This window comes from Desmodus rotundus, chromosome 9 (genome assembly GCF_022682495.2).
Source record: "Desmodus rotundus isolate HL8 chromosome 9, HLdesRot8A.1, whole genome shotgun sequence".
Taxonomy (NCBI): domain Eukaryota; kingdom Metazoa; phylum Chordata; class Mammalia; order Chiroptera; family Phyllostomidae; genus Desmodus; species Desmodus rotundus.
Window position 1 is genome coordinate 21,514,604 of NC_071395.1, and position 13,992 is coordinate 21,528,595.

General features: G+C 36.5%; 1 protein-coding gene across 3 annotated transcripts in view; it reads right to left on the reverse strand.

Annotated features, from left to right (window-relative positions):
- Positions 1 to 738: 738 nt before the first annotated feature.
- TLL1 (tolloid like 1) overlaps positions 739 to 13,992 on the reverse strand; it is a 154,016-nt gene continuing 140,762 nt past the window's right edge. For all 3 annotated transcript variants that reach the window (XM_053911929.1, XM_024568996.3, XM_045202729.2), the window contains exons 19-21: positions 10,639 to 10,852; positions 5,359 to 5,609; positions 739 to 3,915 (exon numbers count right to left, since the gene is read on the reverse strand). In XM_053911929.1, coding sequence (XP_053767904.1) covers positions 3,784 to 3,915; positions 5,359 to 5,609; positions 10,639 to 10,852 — 597 coding nt within the window. In that variant the 3' untranslated portion in view covers positions 739 to 3,783. The remainder of the gene's footprint in view (positions 3,916 to 5,358; positions 5,610 to 10,638; positions 10,853 to 13,992) is intronic.

Consider the following 13,992-nt stretch of genomic DNA (forward strand, 5'->3'; position numbering starts at 1 on the left):
CAATGTAAAAGGTAGATGTTGAGAGAAAGTTTAGAGACTAATAATAATATCTCACAATGTATCAGAGCCAGCCTTGCCAACAATTGTTTCCTAAGCTAATGACTACATTTTTCAATTTTATTAAGTATTCATTGGCAATGATTTACTATGAATCGAAACACAGTAAATCATAAGTGAAGCATATCAATCACAGTGAAGCATAAAATGCTTCAATTCATTTACAGACCAGCTCTTCCCTTTTTGGTAAGCTCATATTATACATTTTCCTATAAAATAGAAGGCATTATTTCAGTTCAAGTTATAAAATTTTAGGAGGTAATTATTTTTTCTGTTTTTCCCCTCCCATGCCAAATTCAACAAGTGGTACTAAAGTTTTTCCAAAAAGTAAGTCTTATTCTCATTTTCACTAAATAAAATTTTCATACATGTTGCTAAGTAAAAGTCATTTTTAATGTCATACATGAGTATAGTTTATGAAATCTAAGCAAGTATGTAATTTAAGGTTTTAAAAAATAAAACCTTATTTGAGGCTCACCATAACAAATACACTAATAATATAAACCAAATAAAAGAGACTAAGACATTTAAAAACCAAACTGGAAAGAATTTGAATCTGATACTGTGATATATTAAAATTAGTCTTAGATAGCAAAAATCTAGCCAATATAGGCAGGGAACTTTTGGGGGACTTTGAAAATATAATTTCTGTTTCTCATTCATTTCTTAAAAAATGTTGGTTTATTCAGGTACATTAAGGCATGGTAATAAACTCGATTAATGACTTTAAAATAACTTAATAAAATCATATGACATGGAAGCAGTTTTTTTCTGTGTATAGAATGCACAGGAATAAGAACTGTGGCAAATAGAACAACCAATATACTGATGTAGGAGTTGAAAATAATTTACAAAATTAATTTAATAAAATGTCTAGAACAGTAACAATTATCAACAAAACAATGAAGCTGTATTTGCATTTAACAACACAATTAACGTTGAGTTAATATAAAAATATGCACTGAACTGAAATGACATAAGATACAATAAAAATTCATGTCCACATCGAAGACCTAAGTTATGACAACATCTCTATATGCTTTCTAAATACCTTTTTACTTTAATGTTTTGGTCTGTGGAAGCAGCCCACTGTCAACTGGAATGTCCACAATATTTCTTAAAGTAGAACACTACATTTCCCCTACCACAGCAGATAAAATAATTTAGTGTATTTATTTTAACAACGGTCCATGGTTACTACCTTTGAACTACAGGTTTCAGTTGGTCCGAAGGTTGTGGGTTATTATTAAGCTGAACTATAGGTTTCTTTCTTTTTTTTTTTAATTTCTAGCACTAACTGTGGTCCTTAAAGCTATCTACAGCTGATATTCAAGTTGTCATGCTGTTTCTGAAAGGAACAACAGCTTTATCCTGAAAGTTTCACTGTAGTTCACCCCTAAAATTTACTCAGTGTGGAAAAGTTTCATCATTAAAAATCTACTATTTGTGTATGTCAAGATTGATTCTACTACATTTTGTGGGACAAGCTGGGTTTCAGCATGCCACTTTACACTGTGACCTGGGGGTGTCACATACCTTCTGTGAGCCTCAGTTCCTGAACTACAAAATGAGGACATCAGCACAGTTTTCAAGGGGGAGCAGTGAGGGCGTAGACAGCGCGTGTGCCCAGCACCAGGCCAGGCACAGTGTCACACACCAGGTGTTCATGTGTTTTCTTTTCTCTTTCCCATTCCAGATCAATTTTGGCTAATTGGAGATTAGTGAAAAAATACAGAAGTTACTGGAATAAATCAGCTCCACTAAAAACTCATTATTTTGCAGGCAACAGTTATATATTTCTGAAGTAACATTCAATACGATCAAAAGATTGGTTTTAAAAATGTATTTACATACTGTAATTTGTATGCAAGAAAAGATTCTTTAGGGCAACAGTAACAGAAAGACAAATAAACTACATCTGTGTGTATAGTTTAGTTTTATAAAAATGAAGAAAAACACCCCACCCCTTTATTAATGCTGAGTGTTCATGGACAGCTTGCAGAAACAAGCTACTTCATAGAGCAATCTACATCAACATCAAAAAATATCAAAATAGAGTTTCTCTGAAGGTAAGAGCCAGTTTTTTTAACGGGTTGATATAGTTAGAAGTTCCCATTTTTTGTGCATGAAACCTCCTCAGAAAGGTGCTACTTCAAACAGGATTCTCATAGAACTTGGCACAGAAATGTTAACTTTTTAAACCATCCACCCAGTACTTTTCACCTTGTTATAGCTTCACTCACTCAGACAAGCTCACGCATACATACATTAATATTAAAAACACACATGGCTTTAAAGCAGAAACTCATTTTCTACAACAAAAGCATGTCAACATATTTCTACCCAACATTCTGTCCCAGAAATGGACTGTCCTCATACAGATGCTAATTAACACACACCGTTATGTTCAATATTTCAAAAGATGTGTTTCTAGAAGGATATTTGATCGTGTGCAGGAATTCTAAGGCATTAGAAGTAGTTGTTCCACAGGACAAATGCCGCCCTTGCAATGACACACTCTTGATACATTTAACAAGTCTTTAGTCTTCAGATGCCACCAGCCAGACACAAGGAGACATTTGCAGTGTACAGGTGGTCGGCTCGAAGGTCAGAAACTCTGTTTAAAAAATGTTTATGGAATAGCACCATAGAAAGTCCTTCAGAAACAAATTTTTTCCAACATTGCATTTTTAAGAAGTGAATCCCAGGAAGAACAAAAAGAGAGAGATTTTTCGATTCTTACAAGGCCTACTTCCACTTCATTTTTTTAAATACAACATTAATCATAACAACATCAACAATAACAATTAGAACAGATCAACAACAGAAGAAAGACAATAGCAGCAGTGGTAACTTGAGGATGAACCATCTGGCAGTCACTTAGAAGAATCCTGTTCACACCTTTTGGGAGTTTTCTCATAAAGTTCGTAAGACATCACAAGGCTTCTTGGGCTTGGTGTGAAAAGGCAGCATTTCCACCGAAAGAGCTGAGTTTATTGATCAACGGGGCACTTTCCAGCACTTAAATAAACGATGTCTACAGTTTACCTGCAATAGAAACTTTCGACATTTCAAACTTGTCAAAATATCAGTAAAATAAAGTGGTTTCAAGATCATTTGTGTTTCAAGAGGTTAATCTGGCCTGCAAGTGAAAATAATGAAGCTGAAATATTCCAGTTTCCAAACATTGGACCCACCTACATTTAAAGGACAAATCCCCCTCTAAAAACTCCTATTTCACAATACCTTCTATGGATCTGAGTTACGCTGTGTCCGAGACACAAAGCCAAAGCAATCACCCTAAGAAACAAGGAGAGGGTTTTCCAGTTTATGACCTGCAAGATCATTTTGTCTCCCCCAAATCTTGTAAAATTGTCCAAAGGAACACTCTGCAGGGTCCCAGACCCTGACCCTAACTGTCTGAATTGGGAGGCATCTGTGTCAAGCTGTGAACAAAACTTGTGGAGTCTTCCTTGAAGCACGAGATGCCCTTTCACCAGCTTTATATATACCGCCAAGCATGGAGTTCAAATATCCTGGTAATGCCGACTGGGGTTAGCTGGAAACTTCTCTTTCAGTACAGAGAGAATTCTGGTCATACAGTTTTCTTCTGTTATCATTCATTATATAAAACATTTGTGCTACTATCTTCATTTAATAAAAAATATGTCTTCTCTCCATTACGCACATTCCTTTATCTTCTGGAGGAGGTTTTGGTGTTAGTCATTATTGGGTATGCATGGTGTCTGGATATCTAATGCTTTTGTATCTTATATGAAATCCTTTCTTGTTGATTGTGTCGTCAGTGTGGAAATGAATTAAAACTGCATCCCCAATTGAATAGATCTCTTCCGGTGGCTGAAGAAAAAACAAACAAATAAACACAATGAGTCACTTTCTCTTTAATGTAATTCATGTTTGGGATTTTTTTTTTGGGGGGGCATATAATTTAACCCTTTTAAAACCTAAAAGTAGATATGAGTGACCCCTCCACTTCACAGAGGAGAAAACTTGAGTTTCAGAGAAGCACATGGTCAAGATCACGTGACCAGTCAGTGATGGAGGTGGGCTTTGAACACACGTAAACCTGTTTCCGAGTTCTGGAACTTGGTGTTTTCCCCCCAGTTTTTAAGCCAAGTTCCGGTGATTTACAAATAAGTAAAATGAGGTTGAGACGGTGAAGGCACATTAGCCTTGGTTCCGAGGCGGCTCTGAGGCAGAGCCGCTTTCAGTCTCCAAACCGTCCGTTCCTCCTTGTCTATTTGAATAATCTGAGTTCTGAGAAGGTTTTTGGTTTCATTTCAGTTGATATTTGGACAGGAGCTTAATAGAATTATTTAAGTAATAGAAACAGATAGACATTTAAAAAATTGGGACTAATTTCTTCCTAATTTCTAATATATTCAGAAAACCATTTGATATTAGTGCAATAAATTTGGGGGACGGGGAAGCATTGAGAAAACCCTAAGCTTTTCTTCTTCTTTTTTTTTTTAGGTTCTAGTCTAGTAGATCTGGGGTTCCTCCTGAGGGTCTGCTTTTTAAAAATACATGTATATTTATTTATTTATTTTTAGAGAGAAGAGAAGGAAGGAGAAAGGGAGAGAAAGGTCAAGTGAGAAACATCTATTGGCTGCCTCTCGTATGCACCCCAACTGGGGACTGAACCCATAACCCAGGCATGTGCCCTGACTGGGAACCGAACCAGTGACCTTTCACTTCGTGGCACGATGCCCAACCAACTGGGCTACACCAGTCAGGGGCCTTTTTCTTATTTCTCATAGTGACACACTTCTGACCTGTACCTGGCATTCTCTCCCGCACACAGGTGACGCCCTGCAGGGAACAGCACCCGGCTGAGCACACACACCAGTGGGGGCCACGCCATCTCTGTTTGTTGTGAAGAGAAAGCCAATCTGAACAGTGAGCGCATTCTGTTTCCTTGTATGCTTTCACTTAGGAAGTAACAAAACTGTCAAATGTGTGTATAAGTACATCCCATTTGTATTATTTAAAAAATTTAAGTATTTATAGCACTATAAAACCAAGAATATAAAATTTAGAATGTGGACAGTGACAAGAACTTATAAGTACTCGATTCATCTGTCCCACTTGATATTATTAGTAACCTCGTAAGAGATGGGAAGTGGTAAGAAGTGGCGAGGCATGTTATAACGTGTCAAACCATTAATAATACAACACTTTTTGGAAAAACACTGCTGTCTGGTACATGTTACACATGTCAATCATGAATCAACAGGCATTTTTATCATGTCTATGGTATCCTGCTGGTACTATATTTACCCCTGATCCACAGAAGCGACCAAGCCCCACCGCTGTTGAATCAAGACCACCAAAGAGCTCAACATAGTCATAGCCACAGTCAGCCTCTTCTTCTACTTCAAATATCGGGAAGGATAACTCCAGTCTCGAGCCCCGTTCCGACACTAGCAGCCATTCACAGTCGGCCTGTGCTGGGTAGTTGTTATCACCAAACTGAGCGTGCGAGTACAGGTCTCTCGGTTTGGGCTCTGCTTTCAGCCGGCCACCGCACTCTGCTCGGGGAAAGAAATGAAATGAGTCACCGCACTCTGCTGGGGTGGGGGGGAAGAAATGAGATGAGTAAGTTCAATGAGGTCCGATTTCCTTCCTTCTTTCTTCAATTCTAAGTATGATTTTATTTTTTAACTTTATTTTTATTGTTGACACTATTACAGAATTTCAGTGGAATTCACCATTCTCTAACTTCTACATTTATTTCTATCTGAAAATGACAAAAAACATTATTATTCAATTTTATTGAAAACGTCAAGCAAATGGCACCGTTTCAAAAACAAATGACTTAAAATATTTCAAAAAGGTCCCGCTTTTGTTTATCTGTTTCCGTGCACCACTGCACTGCTGTAAATCACTCAAATAATCCAGTGCACCGAGTCCTACAGGTTCCTACAGATGGCTCAGAACAATCAATCTGGAAATAACTTTCCAACCATGAGCAGAAAAGAGAATTTAGTCTGCAGGATACATTGTTAAGGACCAACATTTGAATGTTATATGCAAGAAGTACGGTTTTTACATGCCCTGAGAGAAATTCCATGAGCAAAATATATTAGGCAGCATGAGGACAACTACCTGAGTGCTTCTGAAATATGTTCAATATGTCATTTAACGCAGTCGCTTTAAAAGAAGATTTTTAAACAGAGTAAACACATTTCCTGCAAATATCCCAATTCATTTACCAAGTCAGAAAAACACAAACAGAGTAGTTCTGCATGTCAGCAGTACCCTTTTTAAGTGGACTGTATGAAAACACTTTGCAAGCTGCTGGAGCATCATTACAGAATTCTGGGAAATGGAAAATGAAGCTCAGTAAGGAAGGTAAAATACGGGAAGAGAAGCCCAGGGGTGGCCTGCACTTTAATTTGGAAAGAGAAGTTTGTTTATTTCCTGGTGAAGTATTAAATTCCAGGAGAGGTCCTGTAATTTGACCTATAAATGCTTTTAGTGGGCATTCTACTTTAATTGAGTTGGATCAAAATAATTTCCTTTCTAAAAAGCTTAATAATGTATCATTTGATTTGTAAATGGCATTGACAGTGTGATGACCTGTGCTCCGGAAAAGTCCTACCAGATGATGCCATGTTTTAAAATACTACTTTCTCTCCACATTTCCCCCTTTTTCTTTATTATAGGTATCCTCTGAATGAATACACAGGATTTTGTTAATGAAATCATTTGTTTCTTTCAATTAGTTTCTTTAAAACTGAAACAATACCATTCACTCTGTGATTAAAATAAAATTGGACCTACAAGAAACTGGATCTACTGTCGGAGGAAAACAGGATTCTCCAATGAAGTCCATTTCCTGTGGATTTGAACAGTACTGCTTGAGGGAAAAGTAGCCATGAAGCAATATTAAAGCATATTCCCAATCACCTGGTTTCCAAATTCATAATGTTAGAAGCTTTTCTTGTGTCCCTGGCTGGTGTGGCTCTGTGGATTGAGCACCAGCCTGTGAACCAAAGTGTCGTCGGTTCGATTCCCAGTCAAGGCACAGGCCTGGGTTGCAGGCCAGGTCCCCAGTGGGGAGGCACGTGAGAGGCAACCATACATTGATGTTTCTTTCCCTCTCTTTCTCCTTCCCTTTCCTCTTCTCTAAAAATAAATCAATAAAATCTTTAAAAGAAGAGAAGCTTTTCTTGTGGATAAAGTTAAAATTATATGCAGAAATAAAATTTAGCGACGCAAATAAAAATGTGTACTTCAGGGCCCATTCATAATAGCCACTTGTATTCCAGAAGGCAGTAAATAATGCATAAGCACTTTGTAAATGTAGCAAAAAAGTAGACAGACATGGTAGTGGACTTGGCTGTCTTGTTGGCAGAAACTGAAAATCAGTCTAACTTACCAGACTGTAAACTGTCCACAGGCAAGAATTCCTTCTATTTTCCTATAAATGCCCTCAAATCCCTAACTTTCCCTCATAAATTACTAATACTGTAAGCGTCTATCCAAAGCTTGTGCTAAATAAATAGTTGATGGAAAACTATGGAATAAAACCTTGTTGAAAAGAAAGCTTTGGGGAGAAATACATTGCAGGCAGCACATGAGAATATTTCACAAGTTATAGCTACTAGAAAGTAACAGTATAAAATAAATCTATCCAGAAAATTCCAAGAAAGCTGGTTAAGTGAGGGCAAAATTTATACACGAAGTAAAAAAAGCATACATACAAGTATATAAAATTTTGACAAGAGCAAATGAGAAAAAGTTGGGAAGCCAGGACTTTAATTCCAACTGTTATTTTTTGTGTCACAGAGTTGTCACTTAAGTCTCAGAATCCTCATTTCTGAGAGGACAGTGCTGGAATAGACAATATCCAAGGCACATATGACTTAACAAAATGAGTTGAGGTTCTTCGCATGGGTAATTTGAATGGATGTGGACTGCACAGGGGGGAAAAATGAGACTAATCAGATTCCTTGGACAGGGGATTTGTTTAAAACTTACACAAGGAAGCATTTGATCTCTACCTGTTGCTTCAAATAGTAGTGGTCCATTTTTGTATCAGTTTCCCTCCTAATCCAAAATTCGTATATTAAGATAAAATATACTGTAGTGGAAAGTATGTAAGCTTTAGAGACAGAATTAGGATAAAACCCAGGCTTTGACATAATTTTAGATGTCTTTGCAAATTAATAACACATCCAGATTTTCAATTTCTTTATCTGGAAAATAAAAATAGCCCTGATGGGGTGGCTCAGTTGGTTGGGGCATCGTCCCATACACCAAAAGTTTGCTGGTTCGATCCCAGGTCAGGGCACACACGTAGGTTGCGGGTCCGAGCTCCCAGTCAGGACACGCATGGGAGGCAACCAACTGATGTTTCTCTCTCACACAGATGTTTCTCTCTTTCCCTGTCCCTCTCCTTTCCCCTCTCTCTAAAATAAAAAAAAAATTTTAAATAGCATCTATGTCATATAGCTCTCATGAATATTCAGTGTTTTAAAGTATATGTACCAGTATGTGCCTACTATGGTGGGCCCTACCTAGACTTACTGGGGAAGTCATTTGTTAAGTTATATAAATATCTAACCACTATGCTGTACACCTGAAGTTAATATAATATATATCAACTTTAATTATAAAATAAAGATATATACAAAATTAGATCCTACCAATGGATTCTTATTGGTAAAATAAGCATTGCAAATAGGCTCCACAAGCAGATGCCAGGCAATTTAAGGAGTCACAGAGTTCTATGGCTGTAAGAAACCTTTTGCTTCGCAATCTGGCACTCAATCCACTGAGCTGTACCAGCCAGGGCAAGACCTTGAAATTATTATTTTACAGATGAGGAAGCTGAGATCCAAAGAAATTATCTTTCCCAAGTTCCCAGATATGTGATGGCATAGTTGGACCAAAAGCCCAGATGTACCGACACCATGGAACATAATATAATCTTTATTGTTCATTCACAAAGAATAAAAAGAAGTTCCCCTGTTAAAGAAAAAATTTACCAAGCTAAAAAAGGGAAATTTATACACAGATAATTTGAAAATACTCTATCATCAGCTATTTTGAAAGTTTCAACAGCATGTTTTCATACTGCATTCTTGGAACCTACGATAACCAGGATGTTAAACACATGCCATGAACTCCACACTGTCCGAAAAATGTTGACAGAGTAATGGGATTCCAATTTTTCCACTCCTTCAACACAGGACAAATTATCAGAAAAATATTTAAAGAGTAAATGTCCTATGTATGGAAAATCCTTCATTAGTATGAAATTTATGGTCCATAGAAGGTTTTTCTCAAACCAAAATATTTATACTAACCATACAAAATTATTAATCTGCATTATTTATGATTCCAATCATTGCTGGTATAAATCAGACAAGTATCCTGACAATTAATATCCATGTGCTCACAGATTCAATGTAAATCTATACACAGTACATGTAAATCATGTACTACGTATATGTAAATCTAAATGTAGTGTGTAAATCTAAAACATACTACAGTGAAAAATAACATTGGATAATAAAATAATTAAAATTCCGATTTCTAAAACAAAATGAAACAAAAACAATCAGCATGAACTGTAACAAAAATTACTTCACTAAAATTGTTTCATGGATGAATATGTAGACTAGTCATTTTTAACCAGTGTGCCATAAGAATTTTAATAATTTTTAAAACAGGCAATACCTGACTATTTAGGCAGGGACACCTAGATTATCCCTTAGATTGTCAACTTTAAAAAAATGACAACAGCCAATACAACCGCAGCTGTCCAGTGTGAATGAATCAAAATTATATCTATTGTTTTTGTCAGATCGTCAAAAACTAGAATATATTTTTTGGTGTGCTGCAGAATTTTAGTGATTAGTTTATATGTGCCATGAGATGAAAAAAGTTGAAAACCAGCTATGTAGACTATCTTTTTATGTTCTATGTCCAGATGGACTTCTCCCAGAAGTGCCTCAGTAGTTTACACATAGGTAATGCCACTAGATGTCACTATAAGCTAAATGACTTTAGTAAACATCTGCAATGAACTGACTTTTTTTAACTGAAAAAAAAGGACATTTCCTAGACACTTATGAAATGTATTATTAAATTGGCTCCAAGTTATATCAGTGTTATTCCACATTTTTGCCTAAGATTTTCTATGTTTTTCTGAATTACATTTTATTTCTTAAAGACTTCTAGAACAGCTGTAATCTGTAGGGATTAGGTGTATGGACGACCGTGTTGCACACCAAAGAAAAGGGAGAAAATGACGCTCTGTAAAAGAGAGATAAATCCCAAATTTGGTTTACAAAAACATATTAATACAAAAACTAGCTAACCACATAGGGTTTAGAGAACACATGATTTTTTAATACTAAACTATAGATTTCTATCTGTTAAATATGACATAAATTAAACTGTTACAGTTAATGTAAAATACATTATAGAAATACTGAGAAATAGTTCTACTTGATCATACTGCATTTGAAACAAACTACTGGGTTTCTTTTTAAATATTCATTGACTACAAAGCTATTTAGAGAGGCAGAGCCCTCATTTGCTGACCTGTAGAATGTGTAGCTTGAAAGCCTTTTCTTTGAACAGATGCATCAGAGACAAACTGAACAAACATTTTGTTTCCAGTAGCCACTAGGGGCTCTGGGATCTTGTTGCCACACAGTCGTCCAAGAATTGGTGATTTTTCTGTTTCCCCGTCAAATACTTCCAAGTGATCATAAGCACATTCTTGATGCTGCTCTATCTCAAACTCACTGAAGGCCTGTTTAGAAAGAAAAAATCACATATCACTAAAAATAGGTTCTTGTTTTTGAAACAAATACAGATTAATAAAACATGTTCAGGCCATGTAAATGATAATCCATACAGCACATTATTGAAAGGGCTGTAAAATCAATAGACTGTCAAAGCTCCAGGAAAAACACAATGAGGGAAACAAATGTAGCAGTCAAGGTGAGAGACTACTCTTCAACTATTGTAACTAATTCTACTGTTGCAGTTAAGTCCACTCCAGTGCTGAGACAATTTAGGATAACAATATTTTCTTCTGAATTTAATTCTGAATTTTTTATGAATATATCAGAAAATGTTAAACCACTATATTAAGACATGAATTCCTTCCAGGTTTGATGATTATAAACTATTGGACACTATCCTACCTTTAGGAACCTAACCTGAGAAGAAAAATCCATAGAGTAGTTATCATATTTTGACAAAAATTAAAGGCAGTAAATCTTAACAGAATAACTAAAACAAAGGAAATTTTCACTGTATGTTTCCTTCTTTATACTTTAAACCCATATGATTAGAAAACACTAATATGTCTTTAGGCTAGATTTTTAAATTTACCTTTCAGACAGATGGTACACTTATTTTAATACTTGGAATCTCACAAAGTTTAGGTGCTTTACCATTTAAAAATCATTCTAATTTACCTGTGTAGTAATTTTTTGTGTGTAGGTATTCTTGAATTCTTAAAATAAAGATTCATTAAATGTATAATATTAAAATATCACAAAGAAGAGTTTAATTATGATGGACTAAAAATAACATTGTCCAAACTATTAATAATTCCAGGAATTATAGGTTATTCACAATTGCCAATTTGGCTTTTTTCTTTTGCCATAAAAACCATCATACATTAAAAACAAGAGCCATCATTATTATTTAAGTCCATAGAGCAAAGCTAAAAAAAAAAAAAAGAAACAAACCTGAGGAAACATACAGTATACTTGAAAATTCATTAATTTTTCTATAATCCCTGAAGCATAAAATATTCACACATAAACTTTTTATGTACATATTTTCTTTAATGTAATTTTGTGAGGTGATCATAATTATTAGTTTAACTAAGGCATACTGAGTAATTTTCAAAGAAAAAGTGGCTAAGAACAGTTCTCTCTTGGTGAACGGTTATCTATTCCGTACCACACCACTGTCTCCTTTCACTTCTCACTTTAGGGGAGTAAGGGCATAAATGAAAGAAGCCATTTATATTCATTAGAATGTAGGAAAAAGGAATGAAAGATACTTATAAAGGAAATCAAAGAAAAGAAAGGGGACTGATCTTTCATGTCTCATTCTGCTGCATTCTAATTTATAAAAAGTGTAAGTTAAAATGTTATAACAAATAAGCATTAGAGAACAATTATTTGTTATAACCATTATGGGTAAAAAGGAATATTCACTGTGTTTGACCAAAGAAACTGGACAGTGTAAAAAAAAGACTATCACACAAAGAATTGCACTGAACACACACACACACACACACACAAATGGTGCAGGAAATATAGTGAACGGAGTTCATCACCCTGAAACACAATGTTCAAGGTAGGTGGGCCCGGAAGGGAGTGTCACCTACCAATCTGTGAAATGCAGCGGCAGAGCATGGAGGTGAGGGGACAAGGGATGTGGAAGAACCTGAACGGAAGGTCGGCTGGAAGCCTGTCCAATCGTTTGCCTACCCGCCCATCCCACGTTTGTGTACCAGTGCTGCTCACTTTCTGCCTCTCACGAGAGAGCACTCGTCAGCTTCCCCGACCCTTCTGTACACATCGACACTCTTACAGCAGTTTGTAATGGATAAAAAACCAGTACGAGAAAATTGGCGTAACTGCATCCAGAGAACTTTATTAAATATGAAATCAAACTTCTGATTTTTAAGATCCATATGATTTCAAGAGGAAAATAATATCTGAAAGCCATCTCAACTAATTATCTTTTTTAATGTAATTTAGAATAATTTAATATAAATATAAAGAACAGAGCAACCAACTGTGTAGAAAACTGTAAGAATAATGGGGGTAACGGCATTCTAAGCATATACTCTAACTAAAAGTTAAACATGGGATCAGAATTTACAGACCACACATGTTCAGCCCATTGACTGGTCCACTCAACACTGAGTGAGTGAGATGACTGCGTGACCACACCTCCCTAACGAGATGCAGGATGTCTGGAGGGAACCATAACGTCTGCTGTACAGAACTGAGCAACGCCACACGAAGTGGCATTGAGCTGGGGGCTGGGGGCGCACTGACTGACACCTGGTCTGGAGCCAAGGGGCTCCCGCTTTTTATCAAGTTACCAATGGAATCAGACTGACTCTGTGGGAATCAAATTAGGCAAAGATTTTGTAGGGACATATTCTCAAGCAATGCAAACAACTCTCATTCACTAAGGTATTAGTGGATTTTCCTCTTGGAATTGGTAGCAGCATGTTAGGTGGACGGCAACGACAGGGTGGTCCTTTCCCAGCAGCCAGCCTGACCCGAGTGGTCTGCCGCACTCAAGCAAAGGCGTGACTAACTCACTCGCTGAGATCTCATACATCTGGCCCTCAGTATCATCGACACATCCACGTAGAGGGGCCCCCACGCAGAGTGACTTTGCCTCAATACAAAATATTTCTAGGCCACAGAAAGGTATTCTGGGAGCCCATGGGAAGTTAGAAATCTTTAAAAATATGTTTTAAAGTTTCCAGAGATAAAGTGAGGTACACAATTTATTACTTTATTCTACAACACACACTCAGTCTCGAATCTCTATATTTAAGTAATGCGAACATTTCCAGCCACCAGAGACCAAGGCTACTGAAATGCCCCACAGACACTTAATGCCCCCCAAGCCCTGCAACTTTATAATGAGGACAGGACAGCCAGCACAGCTGAGGTATGCAGCCGTAAGGAACTCTGATTTCTGTGGAAACACTACCCTCCTTTGGGGGACTTCTAAATATTTTTATTAAGCACTTACACTAATACTATACAGATATTTTACCATTCAAGCTTAAACCTTACTTGTTCCATGATTATAGTTCTACGATTTTAAGCTTACTCATCTAGGTTTTAGAAAGAACCAAGAAAGAGAGAATAACTGTGAGCTCTAGTCAGGAATCTTAAT